Source organism: Muntiacus reevesi, chromosome X, assembly GCF_963930625.1.
Source record: "Muntiacus reevesi chromosome X, mMunRee1.1, whole genome shotgun sequence".
Taxonomy (NCBI): Eukaryota; Metazoa; Chordata; class Mammalia; order Artiodactyla; family Cervidae; genus Muntiacus; species Muntiacus reevesi.
Genome location: NC_089271.1, coordinates 46,067,836 through 46,095,767, shown reverse-complemented (window position 1 = coordinate 46,095,767; position 27,932 = coordinate 46,067,836). Strand labels below are relative to the sequence as shown.

Sequence of the window (27,932 nt, the reverse complement as noted above, 5' to 3'; positions counted from 1 at the left end):
GGAGGTAGTACTTGTGCTGAATTTTGAAGGATATACGTGATTATTACAAAATCATAGATTTCCAGAGCTTATAGGACCCTTAGAGACATAGTACATTCCTCATTGTACAGATTAGGAAACTGAGGTACAAAGAGAGAAAGATACCATAGTTAGAAAAAAGTTGGGAGTGCAACCAAGATTTTCTTGTTCCTAGTCCAGTACTCTTCCCTCCAAGTGCTGAGATGGGAGAGATGGTGTTCTAGGTGTAAAAAAGGTGCAGAAACTCAAATGCTTGACTACTCACTCCCCAATCTGTTCCTCTCCTAACAAGCGTACACATACACACACACACACACACACACACATCTCCAAACCTGATCTGGAATTTCCCTTTATTTTCTTCAAGACTGTTAATATGGAAGGTGAATCAGATAACATTGAATTCGAATTCCAGGTCAAACATCAAGGCCTTTTTATTTACTTAGAAATGGGCCATATGTTGATGAATGGCCTCTTTGATGTAACCCGCCATCTCAAAAGCCTTGAGGTTCAGAGGCCCTCCTTCTGTTCCTTTTTGTCCCATCACCACAAGGTATACAGACTCGATCTGAACTACTGTCACTGCTTGGCTGCCCCGACTCTGGCCTTTGGTGCGGAGATCCATGGTGTTGTTGCCCTCAGTGTATAGGTTGTCCCGGATCAACAAACATTTGGTCCCTGCAAGGGTGATTCCCTGAAGAAACAACTTCTCTCTCCCTTCTCTCACCAGCAAGATCTGAATTTCTTCCTGGGTCAGTTGGAACAGGTTGCCTTCAGGATAAGAAGCCAACAACCAAGGTGGGGAATTGGTTATTATCGCCGCATCACAGCACATCCCAGTCTGTAGGAAGAGGGTGATGCAGTCTTGCCAGACTTCTTCACTGATATCCCCTATGCACTGCATGATTCAGGTAAGCTGTCTCTAAAAGATGAATAAAGTGATTTCTGGCAAGTAGGTCTTCAAAAGAAGTTTGTTGGTAGTTGGCTCAAGATGACTGATAAGCTGAGACTGAAATAAACTAAAAATACAGTCTGTTTTTGATGGCCTCTCCCAGCAGCAAAGTGGAGGAGGTCTTGATGACTTGTGTGAAGTTATGCCCCAGCTGCCCTCTATTGTGACTTATCAAGCTATCTTTGGAGCAGGAGTGAGGTCACAAAGATTCTGTGACTTGTTAAACAGTCATAATTCACCACTTCATGGGTGACCTTTGGCAGTAGCTTTCTGTGGTTGTATCTCCAGCTAGTGAGATATTGGGGCAAAGTACATCTACTTACTTCCCTAGGATACCATGGGAGAAACACCAATCCCAAACATCAGAAAATCCCTCAGTGTAGAACATAACTGAGTAATATTTGAGTTGGAGGTTTGGATATAAAGCAGGACAGGTGAGATTTAGTGTAGCAACTAGTATTCAGATGTTGGCTAATCTGAGACCTGAGTTCTAGGTACAAAGTCAAAAACCCCACAGCCCCATTGGCTTACAACTCTTTTTGGATGAACATAATAGCCTCCTAATGATTTCCTGTCTTTAGATTCTTTCCATCTACTTGTTTATTCTCTGGTCCACACCAGCTGTGAGTCTAGAGTAATTCATTTTCATCTAGTCATTCACCAAGCATTTATCAAGCATTCACCATTTGCCAAGTACTTTTCCAAGCACTGGGTTACAGCAGTGAACAGAGAAAAATCTCACAGAGCTGACATCATAATGGCAGAAGACAAAAAAATAATAGATGGTAATAGAATCCCTTTCACAGAATTTTTTTTTTTTATGAATCTAATACTTTTTCCTTCCACATTTTCCTTCTTAGTCTCAGATGCTATCTACTCCTGTGGGGGTCCAACCTGACATGTGATTATTCTGAAACCTTTGACAAATCACCATCTCTAAATTTCCTCTGAAATGACACTAACTTGCCTTAAGTAGGGACTGTTAGGAGGAATGGCTAAAGTTAATGGAGAGAAAATTTGGGGTAGTTTAGAAAATTCACTTATTCAACAAATATTTATTGAATACCTACTGTGTTCCAGGTCTGTTCCAGACTTTGGAGATCTAGCAGTGAACAAAAGTCCCTGGCCTCATGAAGCTGACATCCTAGAGGGGGTGACAAATAACTGACAAGGACATTTATAGTATATCAGCTGGTGTTCATAATTATTAATATAAAGAAAAAAAGGTTAAGACAATAGAGAATTCTGGGGAAGAAGTAGTGGTGGTTTTATTTGATATGAGGTGCTCAAGTAGGATTCTCTGACATTGTGAATTTGACCAGAGACACGACAGAGATGAGGGAGTGAACATATGGATATCTGGGGGAAGAGCATTCTAGGCAGAGGGAACAGCAAGTGCTTCTGAGGCAGGAAAATGTATGGTATATGTGAGAAACAACAAGAAGATCAATATAACATAAAGAGAGAAAGAAAAGGGTGAAAGAAGATATAGTCAGAGAAGGACTAGGCTTAGATCACATGTAGGCTTCTTTTAAGCCACGTAAAGATTTGGATTTTACTCTGAAATGGAGAGCCACTGGTAGGTTTCAAGCAAAGGAGTGACATCACTATAGATTCTAGAGTCTGGAAGATGTCATATTGAGGATAGATTCTAGGGGAACCAGGGCCAAAACATGGCGACCAAACCATGTCAATAATTCAGGCAAGAGAGAGGTTTCAGCTAGAATACAGGGCCCAGAGAGGTGACATGATTTGCCCAAGGTCACACAGCAAGTTAGTAGCAGACCTGAGAGTAAAATTCAGGTTTTTCAACTCCCAGACTGTTCTTTTTGCCATCAAAAGCCTGACTCAGAGAACACTACAGAGTAGCTGCACCTCATCTGAGAGGTGGTCCAGTGGGTCTCTGGTCTTTTTCCCACATTTTTGATGACAAAGTTATGAGGCTACTCTAATAGTCCAGGCTTTAACTAGGTTGATGGCAGTAGACTCCCCCTGGTTGAGAGGAGTGAAAGGAAAATATACTTATAAACCATCTCAAAAATATTCTATAGTGACTTGCCCAAGGTCTCACAGGAAGCTCCTCAGAAACTCAGTCATCACCACAGAGTAATCTATGTTTTCTCTGGTGCCATCTCTGTTAACATTAAACAATAGTGGAATGATACTGGTACTCAGAATCCTTACAGCATCATGGGATGTGAGAAGGGTGCCAGCACTTGAGTCTGGGACTTAAGAATTCCTGGGCCAAACCTGAAGTCTGAACTAGGACAATCTGTTGTTGCTGTTTTTACTCTTAAGAAAATGGAAGCAGTCCTAGGAATATTTGTGAGCCTAATGTCACTGTTCTGTCTCCTGTCTACAATCCTAGTAGCTTTGCCCGTAATATGAAAAAAGCTCCCAATCACTGGATTTTATTTAAACCAAGTGTTCTTAGAGAGCTAGAATGTATATTTAGCAGTTTCTCTTCCCAAATGGCACAGTGGTAAATAATCTGCCTGCCAAAGCAGGAGCTCCAAGAGACTCCGGTTCCATCCCTGGGCAGAGAAGATCATTTGGAGTGAAAAATATCAAACCACTCCAGTATTCTTGCCTGGAGAATCCCATGGGCAAAGGAGCCTGATGGGTTATAATCCAATGGGTTGCTAAGGGTCGGATGTGACTGAGCATACACCCCTACCAAAGGAATGGCGTTTTGACAGGATCGCCCAAAGAAAAGGGCATTGCCAGGAAGCAAGATGGCGTTAGCGGCCAAAGGCGAAGTGTCGCGAGAGAAGCCTCCGCGAGGATCAGGTGACGAGAGCTTGCAGCACAAGAGGGAGGGCGGGGGTTAGAACCAGGGTTGGGCAAGAAGGCTGCTAGAACCGTGGTGGCGGCAGCAGCCTGAGTTGCAGTAAGGCTTTGCGGTGTGGGGAACCGCGGTAATGGACCATATCACGGTGCCCAAGGTAAGGAGAAGAAATCGGCGAGGCTGGGAGTCGGAAATTCCCGCTCCATGCTCATCCGCAAGCCCAGGTACACCCTCTCAACCCTTAGGGTGCTCTTTGACGCCCTCTTCCGCGCAGGACCGGAGTAATATTCCTCGGTTCACACCCCGTTTCACCCAATCTGAACTTTCTTCTCCTTGGGAGCTGCCTGCAGGCGGCTGCGGCGCGCGAAGGAGAGGTGGTTCTGTACCAACTGTTCTCTCACTTGACGCCGCCTCCGCGCTGGGTGGTTGCCTGCTGGGTCCCTCTCTGTTCTGACTCCTCCGACCCCAGCTCCTCCTGGCTCCGCAGCGGTTACTTCATACACCCCTTTACTCCAGCCTTTTATACAGACTTGCTGCACTTGTAACAGCCTTTCTTGAATACCCCGCGTGGCATTGCCTCCCAGAGGGTTACTTCCTTCATCTAGGGTTTCCCTGCCCTCCTCTTGACTCTGGCCCGCCTCTTGACTTCTGCCCCAGCGGTTTGCTCAGACCTTCATTCCAGCTCCCCAGCTTGCGTGTGTGGGTTTGGGGGCAAAAACATCTGTCCAGCCCCAAGCTGGGCTATAGAAAAGAGGTGTAACAGAGTGGACCTGGTTCTGCTCATCCAGGAAGAAAAACCGTAGAGGTGACATTGCTAGGCCAGTTGGTGTCTGCGTACAGCTGACCCTAGTTAGAGCCTCTTCTACGTCTTTTCTTTCCAGACACTATTTATTTCCCCAACTCCAGCCTCTTTCTTTTCTAATTCACTTCCTTCCTGTCAGTTTTCTTTCTACTATCAGGCTCAGAACAGGGAAGGGTTACAACTAGTTTGTGCTTAATTTTTTCTATCGATCATAGGAGGTATGGCCCAGGCTAATTTAAACCCACATCAAACATAAGGATTACTAACTGTGAAGAGGCAAAAAGGTAATTTATTTGGGGCCTTAGAATTGCAATTCAGGGATCACAGAAAGTCTAGAAGAAACCAGAATAGTGTCCCACAAGGGGAAAATGGCTAGGGTTTTTTTTACAGGAAGAGGGAAGTCAATGCAGGGTTATGCAAGTTATTTACCAACAATTTGGATTGGAGGGTAAAATTATTCTATACATAAGATTGAGTTATGGAATGCATCTCAGTCATTACTAGGGACAGTTGTGTTTTCTTAGAAAGATGGAGTCTAGTTCTTAACATCAATCTTTCCTTTTAGCAACTCAGCAACTATTCAGCAGTTTTAATTTAGAGTGTTCAGCAAAAGTCTAGCATTGGTAGCAAACACGGAGGTCTTCAGGTCATGTCTTCGTCATTCATGACATAGTTATTTTCACATTTCCCCCTTTTGCCCATGCCTTTTCCTGAAGAAGACATCATTGGAGCAATTCTTATTCCCATATAGCCAGAATTGGTTGTCTGCTCCAGGTCCATCATGTCCTTTAGAGGGTGGTTTGTGAATGAATCAGTGGATACATTGGAAAATTCAATGGAAGCAACATGATGTTGTGCTGCCTCAAGTATACCGATTTGGATGAGTATCAGCTGAGCAGTAGAATGGTTAAGTATAGAAGTAATCAATTTAAACAAGCACTTTATCACTATAAAGAAGCTGACAGCAGTTTTTAAGAGTAATAACCCAGTTTGCAAAACAGTTTTGAACCAAGATCCAATGTTTGAGGGTAACCAACTAAACAAACCAAACATTAGGGAAGTATTAAGACTATCAGAATGAAGTCAAGTGACCTTGTTTTGTAAGGTTCCAATTTGAGTTTGTACTATACCAGAGGCATTTATCCAGGTACAACAGGTTGTATTTAAGATGACACAGACATTTCCAAGTTCTGCTAGAAGGTAATCCAAAGAAAAACTTTAATCTAACACAATATGAGCAAGCAAATTCAGGGAGTCTTTTTGGTCACTTAATGTTTTAGCTGTGGCATTAGCTGTGTATGCTGTGATAGCAGAGAGGTTTTGAATAATTTTGTCAGTGGCGCCAACTCCCCGTGTGGTTTAAATAAATCTTGGGAACCTTTGAAATCCCTCAGAAGGGGTTTCTTGGCAGAGGCAGAAAGTAGACTGTACGTGCCATTTGGTAATTTATGAAAAATTTAACAGTCAAATGAACTATTAAAAGTCCTAGGGCATTAGAACCTGGTGTTAGGGCATTGAGGCAGGATATGCTCTAGGTGGCGACCTTCCAACCACAAATACATAGATGGAGGGCTTCCCCAACGGCTCAAATGGTAAAACGTCTACCTGCAATGCGGGAGACCTGGGTTCGATTCCTGGGTCGGGAAGATTCCCTGGAGAAGGCAGTGACAACCCACTCCAGTACTCTTGCCTGGAAAATTCCATGGATGGAGGAGCCTGGTAGGCTACAGTCCATGGGGTCACAAAGAGTTGGACACGACTGAGCAACTTCACTGGAGCACAGAGAAAGGAGATGTCAAAGGTGAAATTCAACCATGGACTGGTTATATATGAGCAGCCTAGAAGCCTTCCTTGTTGGAATGTATGGGAGTTATCATGAGAATATATTTTGTTGTTGAACAGTGAAATAAAAGTGGGTATTTGGAAGTTGGATCTCTTGTTTCTGGATAACCACAGGGCCTCATTGGAACACATATTCCTAAGGAACTGTTTGAGGGGCGGGGTATCTGGTTCTAAACAAGGAAAACAAGGAAAGGGAACTGTGGATTCAAGTAGATGAGTTCTGAATAACATATGGTAGAGAGTTACCAGTAAGATTAGAGATAGCCAAAGCAAGGGGATCCCAATATTCAGCGAATGATTAGGGTGCTGATGGCATATCCAACAGTTTGTTAGATTTCCTCCAGTGGCTAAACTTTTGGAAATGCATTACTTAGGCATTTACAAAATGCATTTCCAAATAAAGCATTACTTTCCCAGGTATAGAGAGTCCAGATGGATATTAAGAGAGCTAATAATATAACTCTAGTAAAAATTATCCCAGGAAAAGTCAGCCATTTTAATATAAAGAGGACTAAGGGTAACTCGTGGCCTTGGTGAGTGAAAGGATCCCAAGTGAAATAGAGTAATTAAATGGCCAAGAATTGGAGCCACAGGCTTATTCCCAGCAGAGTTAATATAAGATAGAATTACCATTCATGGAGGATGCCTACTCTATGTAGTAGGACAAAGTGCATTAATAAAATTGTAGCTTCAACGAGGAGTCCCCAAGATTCAATTGTCCAGTCCTTTATAGTCAAAATTGAAGAACCAAAGGACCTGGGTCACTTCCTCTAACTGTTCATTTCTAGCCATAAACCTATTCATGAAAAATTTCGTTCCTTGACAATATGTCTATAAGAAGGAGAAGCAAGTTGATGGATCATCAATTATTACATAATGAAGGAGATGTAACAAGTGTATGATGATAGCAATTAGAACAAGGTTAACTTGAGGGATTTCATTGATGGGGATCAAGGAGAGTACCAGCCTTGTCCAAGGGAAAAGGGATGTCTTGGGAAAGCCATCCACACTAGGGGTCCTTTGCCTCACTTCTGAGTCAGTTTTAATGACACTTTGACAATAATGTAAAAGATCCCCCTTTACTAGAAGGGGATTATATAGTCCTAAGTCAAGAATCATGGATTTTTCAATAACTTTTTCAAATGGTGACAGTTTGTGTTTTCCAAAGGGTATAGATATTAAGTTTACTAGAACTATGTGTAGCAATTTAGGCCAAGGAAGGCCTATAGCCACAGAGATTTTTGCCAGTTGAGTTTTGATTACGTCTTTATTTCTTTCTGCTGGACCAGAAGATTGAGGGTGATAGTTACAATGGAAATGTAGTATAGGCCAGATTTTAAATGAGCACCGTTATCACTATGTAATTCCAGGGGAATTCCCTCAGTAGGAATAATCCTTTTCAACAGTGTTTTGGCTACTGTAAGGGGAGCTACTCATCTGCAAGGAGAAGCTTCCACCCAATGGGATCACATGCATACTATCATCAGAACACATTTGCATCCCTGAAAGGGAGATAGTGAGGTAAAATCCACTTGCCAGATTTCAAAAGGACCAAGAAGCAAAGGAAAGTGGCAGTGAGATGTATGAATAGGTATTTCTGGGATCTACTTAGGACAGATCTGACACCTCTGACATATTTCAGCCATTACTTTGGGAGAAGGTTTCCAAAAGTATTGTTTTTCCCAGTGAAAGGTTGTTGCTGAACGATGAGACGCGGGATTCTTGGCCTCCGGAGATGAATTCAATCCGGGGCCAGAGACAAGGCTGGATCGCTCAGAGCTTTTGTGTAATAAAGTTTTATTAAAGTATAAAGGAGATAGAGAAAGCTTCTGACATAGGCATCAGAAGGGGGCAAAAGAGTACCCCTTTGCTATTGTTATCAGTGGAGTTGTATACTCTCCAATGAATCCAAAGAATATCTGGAGGTTGCAAAGACCTCACCAGACCCACTCCCATAATTTACATTTTAAGATAACAGAGTTGACTAGAAGGTTTAATTGTCCTCAGGCAGGATACATCCTTGTAAAGACCAGACCTACTCCCATAATTTACATTTTAAGATAACAGAATTAGCCGGAGGGTTTAATCCAAAGACTGTCCTCAGGCAGGATACATTATTGTTATATAATCCTAAGGAATGTAGAGAAAAAAAGTAAAAAAGTTTGTCCTTTCTTCCTCCTTGAATATCCCAGACCTGTCTCTCCTTGGGGACCCCTAGACTTCTTATCAACCTGCCTAGGAAATGACTCTCTCACCAGGCTGTCATTTTATCAGTTCCCACAATGAGTAATGTATTAATTTTAGTGTAGTTTCTTGAGTGACTTCACAAAGAGTAGAGTGGTGATTTAGCATATACCAAAGCCCAGTATGTTGATCAAATGTGCATCACTCAGAAACTCGTCTCTGTTCCTTAGATGGGCAGCAGGTGTCCTCCCAAGTATGGAGCTTGAATCTTGCAATGCTGCTGCCTTAGCAGCTCTATTGGCCTGTCAATTCCCCTTTCCTTCTTCAGTGTTGTCTTTGGAATGTCTCCAGACTTTTATAATTGCCAGTTATAGCAGCGAAAACAAAGGGCCCATTTATTTTTATGGGAGTATAATCGCTTTACAATATTATGTTAGTTTCTGCTGCACAATGAAGTGAATCAACCGTATTTTTACCTAAATCCTCTCCCTCTTGGACCTTCCTCCCGCCCCCCTCCCCCTCCCACCAATCTAGGTTATCACAGAGCACTGAGCTGAACTCTCTTTGCTACACTGCAGGTTCCCACTAGCTATCTCTTTTTGCTACACTGCAGGTTCCCACTAGCTATCGATTTTGCACATGGTAGTACATTTATGTCAAACCTAATCTTCCAGATCATCCCAGCCTCACCTTTCTGCCTGTGTCCACATGTCCATTCCCTATATCTGCCTCTTTATTCCTGCCCTGGACCTAAGTTTATTGGTGCGATTTCTCTAGATTCCACACACATGTGTTAATATATGACACTTTTTCTCTTTCTGACTTATTGCACTCTGTATGACAGAATCTAGGTTCATCCACATCTCTACAAATGACCCAATTTTATTCCTTTTTATGGTGGACTAATATTCCAATGTGGATATGTACCACATCTTTTTTATTCATTTATCTATTGATGGGCACTTAGATTGTTTCCATGTCCTGACTGCTGTAAATAGAGCTGCAATGAACACTGGGGTACATGTGTCTTTTTGAATTATGGTTTTTCTCAGGGTATATCCCCAGTAGTGGATTTGCTAGGTTGTATGGTAGTTCTATGTTTAGTTTTTTAAGGAACCTCCATACTGTTGTCCATAGAGGCTGTATCAATTTACATTCTCACCTACAGTGCAAGAGGATTCCCTTTTCTCCTCACCATTTCCAGCATTTGCTGTTTGTAGATTTTTTGATGATGACTGTTTTGGCTGGTGTGACATAAAACCTCAGGGTAGTTTATTTATATATAAATGTGTGTGTGTGTGTGTGTGTGTGTGTGTGTGTGTGTGTGTATGTGTGTGTATTTTTGGTTGTACTGGGTTTTCATTGCTGCATGCAGACTTTCTCTAGTTGTAGTGAATGGGGGCTACTCTTTGTTGTGGTGTACGGGTTTCTCATTTCAGTGGCTTCTCTTGTGGAACACAGACTCTAGGCACACGGACTTAAGTAGTTGCAGTATGTGGGCTCAGTAGTTGTGGCTTTTGGGCTCTACATTGGGAGTTCAGTAGTTGTGGTACATGGCCTTTAGGTGCTTCATGGCATGTGGAATTCTTCTGTGGCAGGGATCGAACTGATGTCCTCTGCATTAGTAGGTGGTTTCCCATCCACTGTACCAACAGGGAAGTCTCTCATTGTAGTTTTGATTTGCATTTCTCTAATAATTTGTGATGTCGAATATCTTTTCATTTGCTTCTAGGCCATCTGTATGTCATCTTAGGAGAAATGTCTATTTGTGTCTTCTGCCCATTTTTTCATTGGGCTGTTTTTTTTTTTTTTTTTTTTTTTTGACATTGAGCTGCATGAGTTGTTTGTATATTTTAGAAGTTAATTCTTTATCCATTGTTTTGTTTGCAAATATATTTTCTGATCCTGAGGGTTGTCTTCTCGTCTTCTTTATGGTTTTCTAGGCTGTGCAAAAGATATTAATTGGGTCCCATTTGCTTATTTTTTGTTTTTCTTTTTTGAGGATTTTAAATTTATGTATTTTAATTGGAAGATAATTACTTTACAATATTGTGATGGCTCTAGTCTAGGAGATAAGTCAAAAAAAAAATCTTGCTGTGATTTATGTCAGAGTTTTTTCCTATGTTTTCCTCTAAGTGTTTTATAGTATTCACCATATATTTAGATCTTTAAACCATTTTGTGTTTATTTTTATGTACAGTGCTAGGTAGTGTTCTAATTTCATTCTTTTACATGTAGCTGGCCAGTTTTCCCAGCACTGAATAGACTGTCTTTTCTCCTTTGTATATTCTTGCCTCCTTTGTCATAGATTAGATGGCCATAGGTGTGTGAGTTTATCTCTGGGCTTTCTGTCCTGTACCACTGATCTATGTTTCTGTTTTTGTGCCAAAACCATACTGTCTTGATTACTACAGCTTTATAGTATAGTCTGAAGTCAGGGAGCATAATTCCTCTAGCTCTGTTTTTCTTTCTCAAGATTGTTTTATTAGTGGCTTTTGTGTTTTCATACAAATTGTATTTTTTTTTTTAATTCTATGAAAAATGCCTTTGGTAATTTGATAGAGATCTCATTGAATCTATAGATTGCTTTGGGCAGTATAGTCATTTTCAAATATTGCTTCTTCCCATCCAAGAACATGGTGTATCTTCATCTGTTTGTGTTATCTTTTATTTCTTTCATTGGTGTTTTATAGTTTTGAGTACAGGTGTTTTGGCTCATTAGGTAGGTTTATCCCTAGGTATTTTTTCCTTTTTGTTGCAATAGTAAATGGGGTTGTTTCCTTAATTTCCCTTTCTGATCTTTCATTGTTAGTCTATAGGAAGGCAAGAGATCTCTATGCATTAATTTTGTATCCTGCAACTTTTCCAAATTCATTGATTAACTCTAGTAGTTTTCTGGTGACATCTTTAAGCTTTTCTATGTATAGAATCATGTCATCTACAAACAGTGACAGTTTGATTTCTTTTCCACTTTGGATTACTTTCATTTGTTTTTCTTCTCTAATTGCCATGGTTAGGGCTTCCAAAACTATGTTGAATAATAGTGATGAGAGTGCATATCCTTGTCTTGTTCCTGATCTTAGAGGAAATGCTTTCAGTTTTTCAGCCTTGAGAATGATGTTTACTGTGTTTGTCATATATGGTCATTATTACATGGAGGCAGATTCCCTCTATGCTCAATTTCTAGAAAGTTTTATCATAAATGGATGTTGAATTTGTTAAAAGCTTTTTCTGCATCTATTGGGATCATCATATGGTTTCTGTTCTTTAATTTGTTAATATAGTGTATCACATGGATTAATTTGCATATATTGAAAAATCTTTGCATCCCTGGGATAAATCTCACTTGATCATGTTGTATGATCTTTTTAATGTGTTGTTGGATTCTGTTTGTTATTATTTAGTTGAGGATTTTTGGCATCTATATTTATCAGTGATATTGGTCTGTAACTTTCTTTCTTTGTGATGTCTTTTTCTGGTTTTGGTATCAGGGTGGCCTTGTAGAATGAGTCTGGGAGTTTTCCTCCTTCTGTAATTATTTGGAAGAGTTTGAGAGGTTAGGTGTTATTTCTTCTCTAAATGTTTGATAGAATTTGCTTGTTAAGTCCTCTGGTTCTGGGCTTTTGTTTGTTGGAAGATTTTAAATTACACTTTCAATTTTGTTATGTTTTATTGGTTTGTTTATATCTTCTAATTTTTCCTGATTCAGTCTTTGGCAGTTGTACCTTTCTTAGAATTTGTTCATTTCTTCCAGGTTGTCCATTTTGTTGTCATTTAGTTGCTTATGAAAAGTATCTTATGATCCTTAGTATTTCTGTGGTTTCAGTTGTAACTTCTTTTTCATTTCTAATTTTACTGATTTGAATTCTACCCCCTTCTTGATGATTCTGTGTCAAGTTTTATTAATTTTATCTTAAAGAATCAGCTTTTAGTTTTATTCATCTTTGCTATTATCTTTATTTCTATTTCACTTATTTCTGCTATGATCTTTATGACTTCTTTCCTTCTACTAATTTTGGAGTATTTTTGTTCTTCTTTCTCTAGTGGCTTCAAATATAAGGTTAATATTGTTTATATGATGTTTTACTTGTTTTTTGGGGGTGAGATTAAATTGCTATAAACTTCCCTCTTAGAACTGCTTTTGCTGCATCCCATAGGTTTTGGGTTGTCATGTTTTCATTATCATATGTTTTAATGTATTTTTAATTTTCTCTGATTTTTTTAGTGATCTCTTGGATATTCAGCAGCACAGTGTTACAAACTTCCATGTGTCTGTATTTTCTTCAGTTTTTTTTCCCCTTGTGATTGATTTCTAATTTCATAGCATTGTGGTTAGAAAAGAGTCTTGATACAATTTCAATTTTCTTAAATTTTCTAAGGCTTGGTTTTTGACCTATGATATGATCTATCCTGGAGAATGTTCCATGGGCACTTGAGAAGAAAGTGTATTGTTCTGCTTTTGGGTGGATTGTCCTATAAATATCAATTAAAATTTTCTGGTCCACTGTGTCATTTAAAGCTTCTGTTTTCTTATTAATTTTATGTCTGGATGATCTGTCCATTGGGGTGGTAAATTCCCCCACTATTATCATGTTACTGTCAATTTCCCCTTTTACAACTGTTAGCATTTTCCTTGTGTATTGAGGTGCTCCTCTGTTGGGTGCATAAATATTTATAATTGTTATATCTTCTTAGATTGATCCCTTGATCATTATGTAGTGTCCTTCCTTATTTGTTGTAATAGTCTTTATTTTAAAGTGTATTTTAACTGATAAGAGAATTGCTACTTCAGATTTCTTTTGATTTACATGGAGTATCTTTTTCCATCCTCTCACATTCTGTCTGTATGTATTCCTAGGTCTGAAGTGGGTCTCTTGTAGACAGCTACACACACTATATATAGTATCCATTCAGCCAGTCTTTGTCTTTTTGTTGGAACATTTAATCCATTTACATTTAAGGTAATTATTGATATGTAAGTTTCTATTACCATTTTTATAACTGTTCTGGGTTTGTTTTTGTAGGTTGTTTTCTTCTCTTTGGCTTCCTGTTTATGGAAATTTCTTTAGCATTTGTTGTGAATCTGGTCTGGTGGTGCCGAATTCTCATAGCTTTTGCTTCTCTATAATGCTTTTGATTTCTCTTTTGAATCTGAATGAGATCCTTGTTGGGTAGAATAATCTTGATTGTAAGTTTTTCTGTTTCATCACTTTAAATATATCCTGCCACTCCCTTCTGGCCTGCAGAGTTTCTGCTGAGAAATCAGTTAACCTTATGGGGATTCCTTTGTATGTTATTTTATTTTAATTTTTTTGCTTTTCCCTTGTTGCTTTTAACATTTTTTTCTTTGTGTTTAGTTTTTGTTAGTTTGATTATGTGTCTTCTTGTGTTTCTCCTAGGGTTTATCCTGTGTGGGACTCTCTGCTCTTTCTGTATTTGGGAGGGTATTTTCTTTCCCATGTTAGGGAATGTTTTGGCGATAAACTCTTCAAATATTTTCTCGATCCTTTCTCTTTCTTGTCTTCTTCTGGGACCCCTATAATTTGATGTTGGTGTGTTTAATGTTGTCGCACAGATGTCTGTGAGACTGTCTTCAATTTTCTTCATTCTTTTTTCTTTATTTTGCTCCTTGGCAGTTTTTACCACTATTCTATCTTTCAGTTCACTTATTCATTCTTCTGCTTCAATTAAGCTGCTATTGTTTCCTTCTAGTGATTTTTTTTTTTTCATTTCAGCTACTGGGTTTTTGCCTTCCCAGGTAGCTCAGTGGTAAAACATCTGCCTGTCAGTGCAGGAACTGCAGGGGCTTCAGGTTTGATCTCTTGGTCAGGAAGATCCCCTGCAGAAGGAAATGACAATCCACTCCAGTATTCTTGCTTGGCAAAATCCCATGAACAGAGGAGCCTGGCAGGCTACAGTCCATGGGGTCACAAAGAGTCAGACATGACTGAGTGACTGAGCTTGTCCACATTGAGTTGTTTATCACTGCTTGTTTGTTCTTTATTTCTTCTTGGCTCTTGTTAAACATTTGTTGAATTTTCTTGATCTGTTGCCTCCATTCTATTTCTGAGATTATGGATCACCATCAATCATCATTCTGAATTCTTTTTCAGGTAGGTTGCATATTTCCTCTTCATTTATTTGGTCTTATAGGTTTTTACCTTGTTCCTTCATCTGTAACCTATTTTTTTGTTGTCTCATTTTGTTGTTGTTGTCATTTGCTTTTTGATGGATAGGACTGTGTTCCTGTCTTACTGGTTTGGCCTGAGACATTTAGCATTAGAGTTTCACTGAGCCAGGTCTCAGTGCTGAGATGAGGACCTCCAGGAGAACTCATGGTAATTAATAATCCCTGGGGTCTGAGGTTCTCAATTCGTCCAGTGGCTTGAAGTCAGTTCTCCCACCACAGGAGCTTAGGCCTGACTCTTGGCCTGGAAACCAAGATTCCACAAGCTATGCAGTGCAGAAGAAAAAGAGCCAATCAATAACAAAGAATAAAAAACATAATTAGAAAAATAAAAATATATATATGAGAAGAAAAATATAAATGAAACAGCAACAAGCACACAGCAGCAATAAATAAATAAATAAATAAATAAATAATTTTTTAAAAGGGCCAGAAAAGGCCTTGACTGTGGGGTGGTGGTGCTTATGCAGGAGTGGAGTCTGGGCCTGGGGACTGGGGCTTAGGGAGGTGTCTAGGTTCAGAACCAGTGCTGCAGGAAAAGGCCCTATGGTGGGTTTTGGGGGTGTGGCTTAGTCTCAACACAGTTGGAGGGGGCCTTAGAGGGTGGAGGTTTAGGCCAGGGACCCCAGCAGACTTGCTTGGGCCCGAGCAGGCAGGGAAAATACTGGCTGCTCCCCTCCAATCCCTGCAAAGGCTTTCCTAGTCCCTGCTGATCCCATCAGTATGGGTGGGTCATTGTCAGTGTGGGAGCCCCTCCCCTCTGCCAGCCACCCCTTAAAGGCACCCTTCTGTCTCTCTTCTAGTTTTTTTACCCCATTACCCCCTTGAATCCTTAGATGTGGGGTATCTCCTCTTGGCCACTCACCACTCCAGCTCCGTGCAGCCACCAAGGTCAGGAGCAGGGACCATGAGGAGATACCCCATATCCAAAGTCAGGAGCGAGGGCCATGAAGAGATACCCCATGTCCAAGGTCAGAGAAACTCCAGTAAGACAGCAGTTGCTGACAGAGGGCAGACAGAAATCACAATCACAGAAAACTAACCAATCTAATCACATGGACCACAGCCTTGTCTAATTCAATGAAACTGTTAGCCATGCCATGTAGGGCCATCCAAGACAGACGGGTCATGATGGAGAGTTCAGACAAAATGTCGTCCACTGGAGAAGGGAATGGCAAACCACTTCAGTATTCTGGCCTTGAGAACCTCATGAGTAGTATGAAAAGGCAAAAAGATAGTTCATCTTTCTGAACTCCCCAGGTCAGTAGGTGCCCAACATGCTACTGGAGATCAGTGGAGAAATAATTCCAGAAAGAATGGAGTGACAGAGCCAAAGCAAAGACAACATCCTGTTGTGGGTGTGGCTGGTGATGGAAGCAAGGTCCAATGCTGTAAAGAGCAATATTGCGTAGGAACCTGGAATTTTAGGCCCATGAATCAAGGCAAATTGGAAGTGGTCAAACAGGAGATGGCAAGAGTGAATGTCGACATTCTAGGAATCAGTGAACTAAAATGGACTGGAAAGGGTGAATTTAACTCAACAACTTTGCCTTCTTAAATTTCTTTTTCTTGGGGATGATTTTGGGTCATCACTTTCTGTACAATGCTATGAATCTCTGTCCATAGTTCTTCAGGCACTCTGTCTACCAGATCTAGTCCCTTGAATCTCTTTATCACCTCCAGCTTATAATCTTAAGGGATTTGATTTAGGTCGATATCTGAATGGCCTCGTGTTTTTCCATACTTTCTTCAATTTGAGCCTGAATTTTGCATTAAGAAGCTTATGATCTGAGCCATAGTCAATTCCAGACCTCTTTTTTTTTTTCTGACTGTGTTGAGCTGGAGGGGGCTCAGAAGTTGTAGGTTCAGGTTCTCCTGTTGTTCTAGTGGGCAGGGAAAATAATAGCCATTCCCCGCCCCTACCCTGTCTCTGGAAAGTCTAAGTCCCTGCTGATCCCCTCGTTGTGGGTGGGCATGGGAACCACTCTGCTCCCTCAGCCACTCCTGAGGGACACTGGTCCCATCTCTTCTCTACTTTTCCTCCCCCGCTCCCTCCCTCCCATGCCCCCAGGACCTATGTAGCCGGAGAAGGCCTCGGAGAGCATAGGTTCATGCCTGCGTCCCAGCCTGCACTCTTGTGCCTGAGTAGTTCCCTTTTGGTCCAGTGATCCCCCGAAGGTCTCTTCCTGGCCCTGCTGATTCTCTTGCCATGAGTTGGCCCCTCTGAACATGGGAACCCCTTCCCTCTCTCAGCCACCTTTCAGGGTCACCAGTTCTATCTGGCTTCCACTTCTCCTCCCTCCTACCTTTCCCCTACACCCTACCCAATTGTGTGAGAGTTCCTCTCATCTCCTTAGATGTCTGAGGTTCCTGGCCAGTGCCTGATAGGTGCCCTAGTTGTGAGGTGATACAAACTCTGTGTCCTCCTACTCAACCAGTTTCTTCTGCCCTCCGAATGGGGCATTTTTAATTTAATAGCCCCCTAAGGTCAAGAAATCTGTTTCCAAAGCATTCAAAAATTTTGAGCAACTCCAGAAGCATACTTGCTCTCAGTGTAAATGTTAATACATTTGCCAGTGGCCAAAGTGCAGGTATGAGTGAGTGCATACAGTTCAGTGTGCTAGGCTGAAGAATCAAAAGGCAGAGCATTGGATTCTGTTCAAGAGAAGGGAGTAGTGATACCATGTCAAGCTTTCAGATGTCCATCATTTCATAGGTAGAAGCCATCAGGGAACCAGTAAATGTTAGGGCTGTCTAAAGGTGCTTCTTATAAATCTGGGTGTGGACCTAGTATATTCACATTATTTTTCAAGAAATCTCTAGAACTTTTCTTTTTGTTGCAACACTGAGACTTTATTTACCAAACACTAATTTCCCCTCCTGCTTCCCTGGTGGCTCAGATAGTAAAGAATCTGCCTGCTAATGCAGGAGATACAGGTTTGATCCCTGGGTCTGGAAGATCCCCTGGAGAAGGGAATGGCTACCCACTCCAATACTATTGCCTGGAGAATTCCATGGACAGAAAAACCTGGGGGAGCTACAGTCCTTGGGTTTGCAAAGAGTCAGACACTACTGAGTGACTAACACTAGCTAACACTTATAGTACTTTACTGTTTACAAAGTGCTTTTCAAGCCACCCCTACTTGCTCTTAAAAATTTATATGAAACTTTCCTAAAAGCAGATAACTTTTGGCTTGACTTCCAAGAAGCTGAAAACCAAATTTAGTGTTCAGTCATATTAACTACATTAGCCCTTTTATGTAGCATTAGTGCTTCCTCCTCCTTTTCATGGCTTTGATTTTTTGTTCTGATAACCTGATTGTAGATTTGTCTTTTATTATAAACCACCTCAAATTAATTTAGGAATGAGGCAAGGTCAAAATAAATCAATATAAAAGTGGTAAAGTGTTTTTCTTTATCAAGGAAATGTATTTCTAGAGATGAGGGTCATACTCCTCTTCCGGTTCTCAGAAGTCTAAATTCAGTTGGCTTTGCTTTGATCCTTTCAATCAAGGAGAGTATAATGTGGTGGGAGAAAACTTGGACAGAGCCAAGGTTGAATTCCAGATATATTATTTCTTAACTCTGAAAGTGAAAGTCACTCAGTCGTGTCCGACTCTTTGTGACCCTGTGGACTATAGCCTATGAGGCCCCTCCGTCCATGGAATTCTCCAGGCAAGAATACTGGAGTGGGTTGCCACTTCCTTCTCCATCTTAATTCTGAGTTCTTGGCCAAATCACTCAAAAAATCTGGGTCTCAGTTTCCTCATTTGTAAAATGGAGATGATATCTACATCTTGGGACTATGATGAATATTAAGATAAGTTATGATAAGGGACTGGCAGAAATTAAATGTTCTATGACTATGTATTCCCTTCTCTATCAGAGATATAGTTTCCCAGGTGGCACTAGTGGTAAAGAACTGGCTTGCTAAAGAAATGTGGGTTCAACCTCTGGGTCAGGAAGATCCCCTGGAGGAAGGCATGGCAACCCACTCCAGTATCCTTGCCTGGAGAATCCCATGGGCAGAGGAGCCTGGCAGGCTGTGGTCCATAGGGTTGCAAAGAGTTGGACACAACTGAAGTAACTTAGCAGCATATATCATATCTATATCTCCATCTTTCTCCATATATATATATATACATACACACACACATATACACATATATATATACACACACACATATATACATATACATGTGTGTATATATATATATATATATGTATGTATGTATGTATGTGTATATATATATATATATGTCAGTCCTGGAAGGCCTCAAAAAAACAGCCTATCTCAAAAAGGAGTATTTTCCTGAGCATCCTGAGTACCAAGGCTTTTGGTACTTAGAGTAAAGAGAAGGGCTACCCAGGAAGCCCTTGTGGCAGTGGTCTGATACTTTATAGGAATTGGAATTGTTTTTTTTTTTCTTTCACTACCAGAACCTCCTCCTTTGATCTCACTTTGGAAAACCACAGCTAGGCTGTCATTCCTAGAAACCACTGGACTTTATTTTAGAGTTGTCTTTTTAGAACTTATTTTTTGGTTTTGTGGTGCAATAATATTTAAGTGCTTTAGAAAGTTTTTGATAATCTCAGAGGACATTTTCATTAGTTGAGAAACCCATACAGGACAGGGAGTCAGGAGACCTGGTCTGATATTGACATGTTGTGTAACCTTAACTTTCATTTTCCTTGTGGATTAAACAATAATATATAACATTTATTGAGCAATTACTATGTGCCAAGCACTATTCTAAGTGCTTTATGTAAATATTGCATATTTATATACTTATTTAAGACACACAACGATAGCTATTATTATCCTCATTTCAAAAATAAAGAAATCAGGACCCAGAAAGCTTAAGCAACTTGTTGAGGGTCAGAAATGAAGCAGTATGTGACTCAAAAGCTTGTGCTCTTAACCCCTACAGTATACTGCTTCAATAAAATGAGCAGATTGGATTATACCAGCATTTCCTAAACTTTGTTCCTAATGACTACTAGTCCCACAAGATAAGTTGTTTAAAAAAAAAAAGATTCTAAGGTAAAATATGTTGGCACTACAAACACTGGAGATTGCTAATGAATTTTCACCTGTTAAAGTCTCTGAGAAACCCTGCAGTAAAGAAACCTACTTATAAAGCAGTATTCCCTAACCTGACCACAGAACTCTGTGTGTGTATGTGTGTGTGTATATGTGTGTGTGTGTATGCGTGCACACCTATTAACAGCCCGTGGAATGAGGGTTTATAGAATATGTTTTGAGAAATACTGGTGTTAATCTGGAAGATTCATTCTAACTCTTAAGTGCTTCCAGCACTTAATAATGATAGGTATGTGGACTGTAAAATGCAGTATCAATTTTTTTAATTGGAGGGTTGATAAAAATTAGGGGGTGATGAGACATAAATTCAAGGCTAGTTTGTGTTATATTTTTAACACTTGCTTTAAATGACCTTGCATATCTTGACACGAAGGACTTCATTTGCCCTCCACCTTTTCCTTTCCTCCTTCCTACTGTTACATATTTTCTCACTTAATACTTAAAATAAGAAATCTTAATCAGAGGTGCTTGTTGTGAAAGTAGGAGAGTTTTTTAATATATGCAGAGTTCAGCAATTGTTTTCATGATGAATATTCTTTGTTGTCAGAACTGATGCTGCATGGAGTAGGGCTTATATGGAACATGGGCTGTTAGATATCATCATGCTATTGGTCCTCCTGGAGCCAGATATCCTATCTTTTATTTTTTCAGTATTTCCAATTTATTATCAATAATTGTGGCAAACAAGGATAATGAATAGATTCAGAGACCTCTGAAGTGCACCTGATTTCCTTCCTCCCTTCCTGGAAGGGAAGGGGGAGAAAAACATGGTTTACTGCCCATAGCTTTTCTAAGAGCAGTGATCTATGTCTGCATGTTCTGTCTATAGTCCTGGTATGCAAAACTAACAAAGCAGCTGGGTGGCCTTACTGGGAATTAGTCTCTGTAGTACTTAGTGGTGGTCATCTTAATCTCCCTTTCCTTTCTCTCTCTCTCTCTCTCTCTCTCTCTCCCCCCCCTACCCCCCCTCCCTCCTCTCCATCTCCTCCCTTCTTTCTCTCTCCTTTTTCCTTTTTCTCCCCCTCCTCTTTTTCTCCTTCCCCCTTCTTTCCTTACCCTCCTGTCATGTCTTTTAAGTTTCTTCCCTGCATCTCTTTTTCTTTCTCTCTTTCCCTTGCTCTACACACCAACACACACACCAACACACACACCAACACACACACACACACACACACACACACACACAGTGGGACCCAGGTTTCTGTTGGAAAAAAGCACATCATGCAGAGACACTCTTACTACACTCTTAGAACCAGAGGTATCTCTGGTGCCCATGAATGGAGAAAGGGGTCTGTCTGAGTAATTGCAGGTCTAAAAGTTCCCATCTGTTAATAGACACAGGTTCCCTGCAGTGTGAAGCTCTATAGGAAGTTCCCATTAACAATTTCAATACCAACAGTTTCCCTCTCCTCTGAGGCACTTAATAACCTTCACACATGGACATTGTCGCTTTTTTGGTAGATAGTGCCCTGGACCTTCACCGGAACTCCTTTTGAGTGACCTATTTTCCACCTGGTTGAACATCCTTCCATTCAAAGCTGCCTGTCCTGGGACAGGTAGAAGAGCACTAAAGATGCTTTATAGTTTCAATTTCTACTCATCCTCTGCCATTATTTTCCTGAGGTGTGACTTCTTTTCCTGAGTGGGAGAGAATGAGCTCCTCTTCCAACTAGCACTGATGTCTTCTATTAACCTAATCACAATATAGTTCCTTCTAGCAGCAGCAAGCCTACTTCCTTTTAACTCTCAATTAGCTGAAACAATTACATGTTTTTACCAAACTGTTCCCTGTCACTTCTCTGGCTCTCCTCCCCTGCTAAACTTTGTTTCCTGGAAGTAATTAAAACCTTCTGCCATTGCTATAGCTACTGCTGCTGGAACCACTATAGCCACCTCCATTTCATGGTTTGGCAAAGTATTGGTCTTTACCACCATAGGGGCCAGAACCTCTGCCTTCAAGGTTTCTTCCTATCATAGGTCCAAAATTTGAATATTGATTGTTGTAATTGGCAAAATCATGGCTTCTGCCACTTCCAAAATTGCTTCCATTATTATCAAACCCATTATAACCATCCCTACATCTACTATATCCACCACCACCATGACTGCCACCAAAGCCACCTCGACCACTGAAGTTTCCTCCACAAGCAAAGCTTTCATTCCCACCAAAACCATTTCCTCCACCACCACCAAAGTTTCTAGAACCACTTCAACCTCTGGCTGGATGAAACATTAGCCATCTCTTGCTTAGGGTTTTCCTTACATCACAGTTGTGACCATTCACAGTGTGGTATTTCTGAATGACAGTCTTGTCTATGGAGTCATGGTCATCAGAGACTACAAAAGCAAAGCCTCTCTTTTGACCACTGCCTTGGTTGTTTTTATTTTGATCACCTCAATTTTCCCATACTGTTCAGAATAATCTCTTAGATGATGTTCTTCAGTGTCTTCTTTAATATCACCAGAAAAAATCTTTTTCACAGTCAAGTGGGCACCAGGTCTTTGAGAATCTTCCCCTGAGATGGCCCTCTTTGGTTTCACAACTCTTCCATCCACCTTGCGTGGCCTTGCCTTCATGGTTGCATCCATCTCCTCTACAGTGGCATATGTGACAAACCCAAAGCTTCTGGAGCACTTGGTGTTTGAATCCCTCATTACCACATAGTTTGTGAGCATTCCCCATTGCTCAAAATGACTCCTTAGACTCATTGGTTGTTTCAAAGTTGAAACCTCCCATGAAGAGCTACTGCAGCTCTTTGGGAGACTCACTTAGACATTACAGCTGTGGAGGGGGAAGTCTTCACCGATGCTTACTCGGTGGAGTCCATGGGCAGAAAGGCCCATGTAATCTTTAGTCAGTTTGTTGATATGTATACAATAACTTGCTGGGATTTTGATTGGAATTGCATTGAATGTATAGATCGAGTTGGGAAGAACTGGTATTTTTATAATACTGAGTCTTCATGTCCTTGTGCATGGAATATCACTCAATTTATCTAGATTTATTTTTAATCAGAAGTTTGTAGTTTTCAGAATATCTTGTAAATATTTTGTTAGATTTTATACATAAGTAATTTTGGTGCTACTGTACATTATATTGTGTTTTGAATTTCAAGTTCCAATTGTTCGTTGACAACATGTAAGAAATCTATTTTTGTATATTAGCCTTGTATGCTGAAACTTAAGTATAATTGCTAATTAGCTCTTGGAGTTTCTATTTTGTCTATGTTGATACTTCCATATTTTCTACATAGATAATCATGTGTTCTACAAAGACAGCTTTATTTACTTTTGTATATATTCATACCTTTTCATTTTTGACTTATTTCATTAACTAAGACTGCCAATGCACTGTTGAGAGCAGACATACTTGCCTGGTTCCCAATCTTAGCAAGAAAAATCTAGTTTCTAAGTATGATCTTAGCTGTAGGGTTTTTGCCAGTGTTCTTTATCAAATTGTGAAAATTACCATCTCTTCCTAGCTTGTTGACAATTTTTATCCTGGATAGGTGCTGGATTTTGTTAAATGCTTTTTCTTCATCTATTGCTATGATCCTGTGTTTTTTTCATCTTTAGTTCATTACTGTGGTGAATTACATTAATTGATTTTCAAATGTTGAACCAGCCTTGTATATCTGGAACAAATTTCATTTGAACATGATATATGCGTTTTTTTAATACAGTATACTGTTGGATTTCATTTGCTAATTGTGATGGGTTGAATTCTGTCCCCCAAAATTTAAGTATGTTGAGGTCTTAAACTCTAGTACTTCAGATTGTGACTTATTTGGAGATAGGGTCCTGACAGAAGTAATCAATTTAAAATGTGGTCATTAGTATAGGCATTGCCATTAGAATAGGCAAACTAATATTAATAATTTTTGTTGTTGAGGATTTTCCTTCTGTGTTTGTCAGAGATATCAGTCTACACTTTGCCTTTCTTCTTCCTCCTCCTCTTCTTCTTTTTATTTTAAGAATATTTGATATAGGATATATCCTCTTAACACATTTTTAAAGTACACAATACATCATTGTTAATTATGGACACAGTATTGTGCAGTAGAATATTTCCTTTTTTGTAATGTCTTTTCCAGTTTTTCTCTTACGGTAATCTGGCCTCATAGAATGAATTAGGAAACAGTTCTCCTGATTATATTTTCTGGAAGAGATTGTAGAGAATTGTAATTTCATGTTTAAATGTTTGATAGGATTTACCAGTAACCCCCATCTGGTCCTGATGCTTTCTGTTTTGGAAAATTATTAATTACAGATACAATTTCTTTAATAGATATAGGTCTACTCAGATCATCTATTTCTCCTTGGATGAGTTTTGGTAGATTATGTCTTTCAAGGTATTGGTTCATTTCATCTAGGTTATCAAATTTGTGGGCATAGGATTATTCATATTTATTTATTGTTTTTTTAATGTCTGGTAGTGGTGGCTCCTTTTCTATTTCTGATATTAGTAATTTGTGTTTTTTTCTGTTTTCTACTTAGTTAACCTAGCTAGGTATTTAACCGTTTTTCATAGATCTTTTCATAGAACCAGCTTTCTCTGTTACTTGCCTATTTGTCATTTCATTGATGCTTATTTTTATTATTTCTTTCCTTCTGCTTACTTTGGATTTAATTTGCTCTTCTTTTTCTAGTTTCCTAAATTTAGAAGTATATTATATAATCTCAGTGTATTTTGACATTTTCCAGTTGTCTTTCTACGGTTGATTTCTCATTGAATTCATTGTGTTCTGAGAGCATACTTTGTATGAATTCTGTTCTCAGTTCATTAAGGTGTGCTTTATGGCACAGAACGTGATCTGTCTTGATGCATGTTCCTTGTGACCATGTGAAAAAAAAATGTATTTAGCTCTCATTGGATGAAATATTAAATAGATATCAATTAGATCTAATTGATTGGTGGTACTGTTAAATTCAACAGTGTCCTCACTGACTTTCTGCCTAATGGATTTATCAATTGAGGGGTGTTGAAATCTCCAGTTATAATAGGGGATTCATTTATTTCTCCTTGCAATTCTATCCATTTTTGGCTCATGTATTTTGATGCTCTGTTTTCAGTATACACATTAAGGATTGTTGTGTCTTCTTGGAGAATTAACCCTTTTATCTCTAAGTAATACCTTTCTTAACAACACTGATAATTTTCCTTGCTCTGAAGTCTTGCTTTATCTTCTATTAATATAGCTGTTCCAACTTTCTTTTGATTAGTGTTAGCATGGCCTATCTTTCTCCTTCCTTTTTCTTTTAATGTATATGTATCTTGATGTTTAAAGTAGGCTTCTTATAGTCTTTTTTTATGCACTCTGAAAATAATTTTTCATTAATGTATTTAGACCATTGATTTTAAAGTGATTATTGATATAGATGGGTTAATGTTTATCAATTTAATACTGTTTATTAATATCAATATATACTTATTAATATTTATTGATGTTTTTATTCATTACCCTTGATCTTTGGGTTTTTTTGGTCTTCTCACTTTAACTGAGAATTATATGTAATTCTAGTCATTTTTTTCTCTCAGCATAAGCATTATACTTTTTTCTCATTTTTCAGTGGTCATCTTTGAATTTGTACTATAAACTTGCAAGTAGCCCAATAATACTATACCATTTCATGGGTACTGTAAGCACCTTTTAACAGATTATTACCAATTTCTGCCTTCTGTCCCTTATAACATTGTTGTCATTCATTTCACATATCCATAAGTTATAATCACCAAAATATTATTCCTATTATTATTTTGGACAAACTGTTAACTGTTAGCTCATTAAAAATTAAAAAAAAATCATTTATCCCTTATTTAACATTCTTCCTTTATGATCAAATTTCTGGCCTGTATCATTTTCCCTTCTATCTGAAAAGTTTTTAATATTTCTTTCATGAGAAGTTTACTGGTAACAAATTCCCTTATTGTTTGTTTGTTTGAAAAAAAGTCATTATGTCTCCATATTTGAAGAATAATTTCCCTAGAATACAGACTTCTAGGTTGACATTTTTTCTTTCAATACTAAATATTTTATTCCACTATCTTTTTGTTTTCATCATTGCTGAAGAGAATTCCCGTGTAATTCTTATTCTCTTTCCTCTGTACATAGTGTTTTTTTCCTCTTCTGGTTTCTTTCAAGATTCTTTGGTGTTTATCGTGCCTGCTGTTTTCTGGATCTGATTTAGATTCTATTATTAATTTTGTGGAAATTCTTAGTCATTATTGGGTCACATATTTCATTTATTCCTTTCTCTTTTCCTTCTCCTTCTGGTATTCTCATTACATATGTGTTATATCTTTTCTAATTATCCCACTTGAATATTCTTTTTCATTTCTTTATCTCTTTTCACTTCAGTTATAGAAGTTTCCTTTGAAATTTTGTTAGGTTTGCTTACTCTTTTCTTGGCTGTTTCTAATCTATTGATGAGCCCATCAAAGGCATTTTTCATTTCTGTTACAGTGTTTTAAGATTTCTAGCATTTCCTTTTGACTCTCCCTTGGAGTTTCTATCTCTCTGCTTACATTACCCATCTGTTTTTACATGTTGTCCACTACACCATGAGAACCCTTAGAATATTAATTATAGTTATTTAAAATTCTTCTGATAATTCCAAGATTTCTGATATATCTGAGTCTGGTTCTGATGCTTGCTCTGTCTCTTTAAACTGTGTGGGTATTTTTTTAAAGTATGTTTTAATTGAAAGCCAGGCATGATGTACTAAAAGGAATAATGTTTCCCATGGAGGATTCTGCTTCTGGTCTTCTGTTTGAATAAATTGTGATTCTCTGTGTTCAGTTTTCTCTCCAGTTTGGGGATAGCAGTTTGTCCTGTGGTACCAGTTTTCTGATGAAACTAAGAAGAGTTGCTGATTTCCAGTTTGTCCAGCTTTTTTCTTTATGTTAGGGTAACAGTGATGTCTTCAAAGCTCCTTACATGCTTATCTAAGAACTGAATTTCATGAAGTCTCCATTCTTTTTTTAATCTATAATCATGATTTTACACCAGTTAACCCACCTCTCCATTCTTTTTTTAATCTATAATCATGATTTTATACCAGTTAACCCACCAAAAGTATTCAACAAGGTCACCAATGGCCTCTGAGATCTTGATACATTATTAGTATTCTCTTCCATGTCTTCATTCTTCTTTTTTTATCCTTTTTTTCTGGCCTGGAATCATGCTCATGTCTCCATTATATAAGACCCTTTTTTAGCAAAGGTAAACTACTTCTTTCTTTCCTAACAAAGTTCTCAAAAGAGTAGTTTATGCTCACTCTCTGGAGATAGCTTTATCTGTCAGGAAATTTTCAGTTAAGTTTTCACTCTGACTCCTTCACGAAAGTTCATTTGCTAAAGTCAACAATGACTTAACTCATTGCTGTGTCATATGGACATATTTAATTCTTAGGCTCTTGAGCCTACTCTCCATTCCTTTGGCTTTCAAGAGACCACTCTCTCTTGTTGGTTTTTTTTTTTTTTTTTCCCTCGTACTTCATACCATTGCTTCTGTTTCTTTTGCTGAACACTCTTTGTCTGCCCTATACATATTGTAGTCCCCTTGGAGTTCCATCTTTGGCCATCTTTCATGTCATTCTATATATATTTCCTTGGTGATCCCGTCTTCTCCCATGATTTTAAATCAACATGAAGTAACAATTCCAAATGATTTTCTCCAGACCAAATAACTTCTGATTTCCAGATCTGGATATATATTCCATAATTGGCCATCTTCAACTGAATATCTTACAGGTATATTACACTCTGAATGTCTCAAAATATACTTAATATTATTTTCTGTCTCTGATGGTTGCAATTTTAGTGATAACACCATCACCCACCATCCACCCAGTCACCAAGTCTGAAAGGCATCTTAGAGTCCTCCTTATCCTTTATGACCCATGTTTCATCGGTCATCAACCCCCTTTTTTCCTTCTAAATACTCTTCTGGTATATCCTCTCCTGTATATAACTATTGCCACTCTTGTGTTCAGATAGTCATCTTTTCTCACATGAATTGCTAGCTATAAGAGCCTTGCATCTGATCTGATTTC

The 27,932-nt window shown here is 39.0% G+C and overlaps 2 protein-coding genes and 1 pseudogene across 4 annotated transcripts in view; 1 reads left to right on the top strand and 2 right to left on the bottom strand.

Moving 5' to 3' along the window:
* Nucleotides 1–460: 460 nt before the first annotated feature.
* Nucleotides 461–922, bottom strand: LOC136154447 (profilin-2-like). Its single transcript, XM_065916721.1, has one exon. It carries the CDS (start codon nucleotides 920–922, stop codon nucleotides 461–463), a length of 462 nt encoding a protein of 153 aa, XP_065772793.1.
* Nucleotides 923–3,798: 2,876 nt separating this feature from the next.
* The window catches only part of MTMR8 (myotubularin related protein 8), a 227,697-nt gene continuing 203,563 nt past the window's right edge, over nucleotides 3,799–27,932 (top strand). For all 3 annotated transcript variants that reach the window (XM_065916129.1, XM_065916128.1, XM_065916127.1), the window contains exon 1: nucleotides 3,799–3,915. In XM_065916129.1, the coding sequence (XP_065772201.1) occupies nucleotides 3,892–3,915 (24 nt within the window). In that variant the 5' untranslated portion in view covers nucleotides 3,799–3,891. The remainder of the gene's footprint in view (nucleotides 3,916–27,932) is intronic.
* Nucleotides 21,778–22,632, bottom strand: LOC136153806 (heterogeneous nuclear ribonucleoprotein A1-like; annotated as a pseudogene).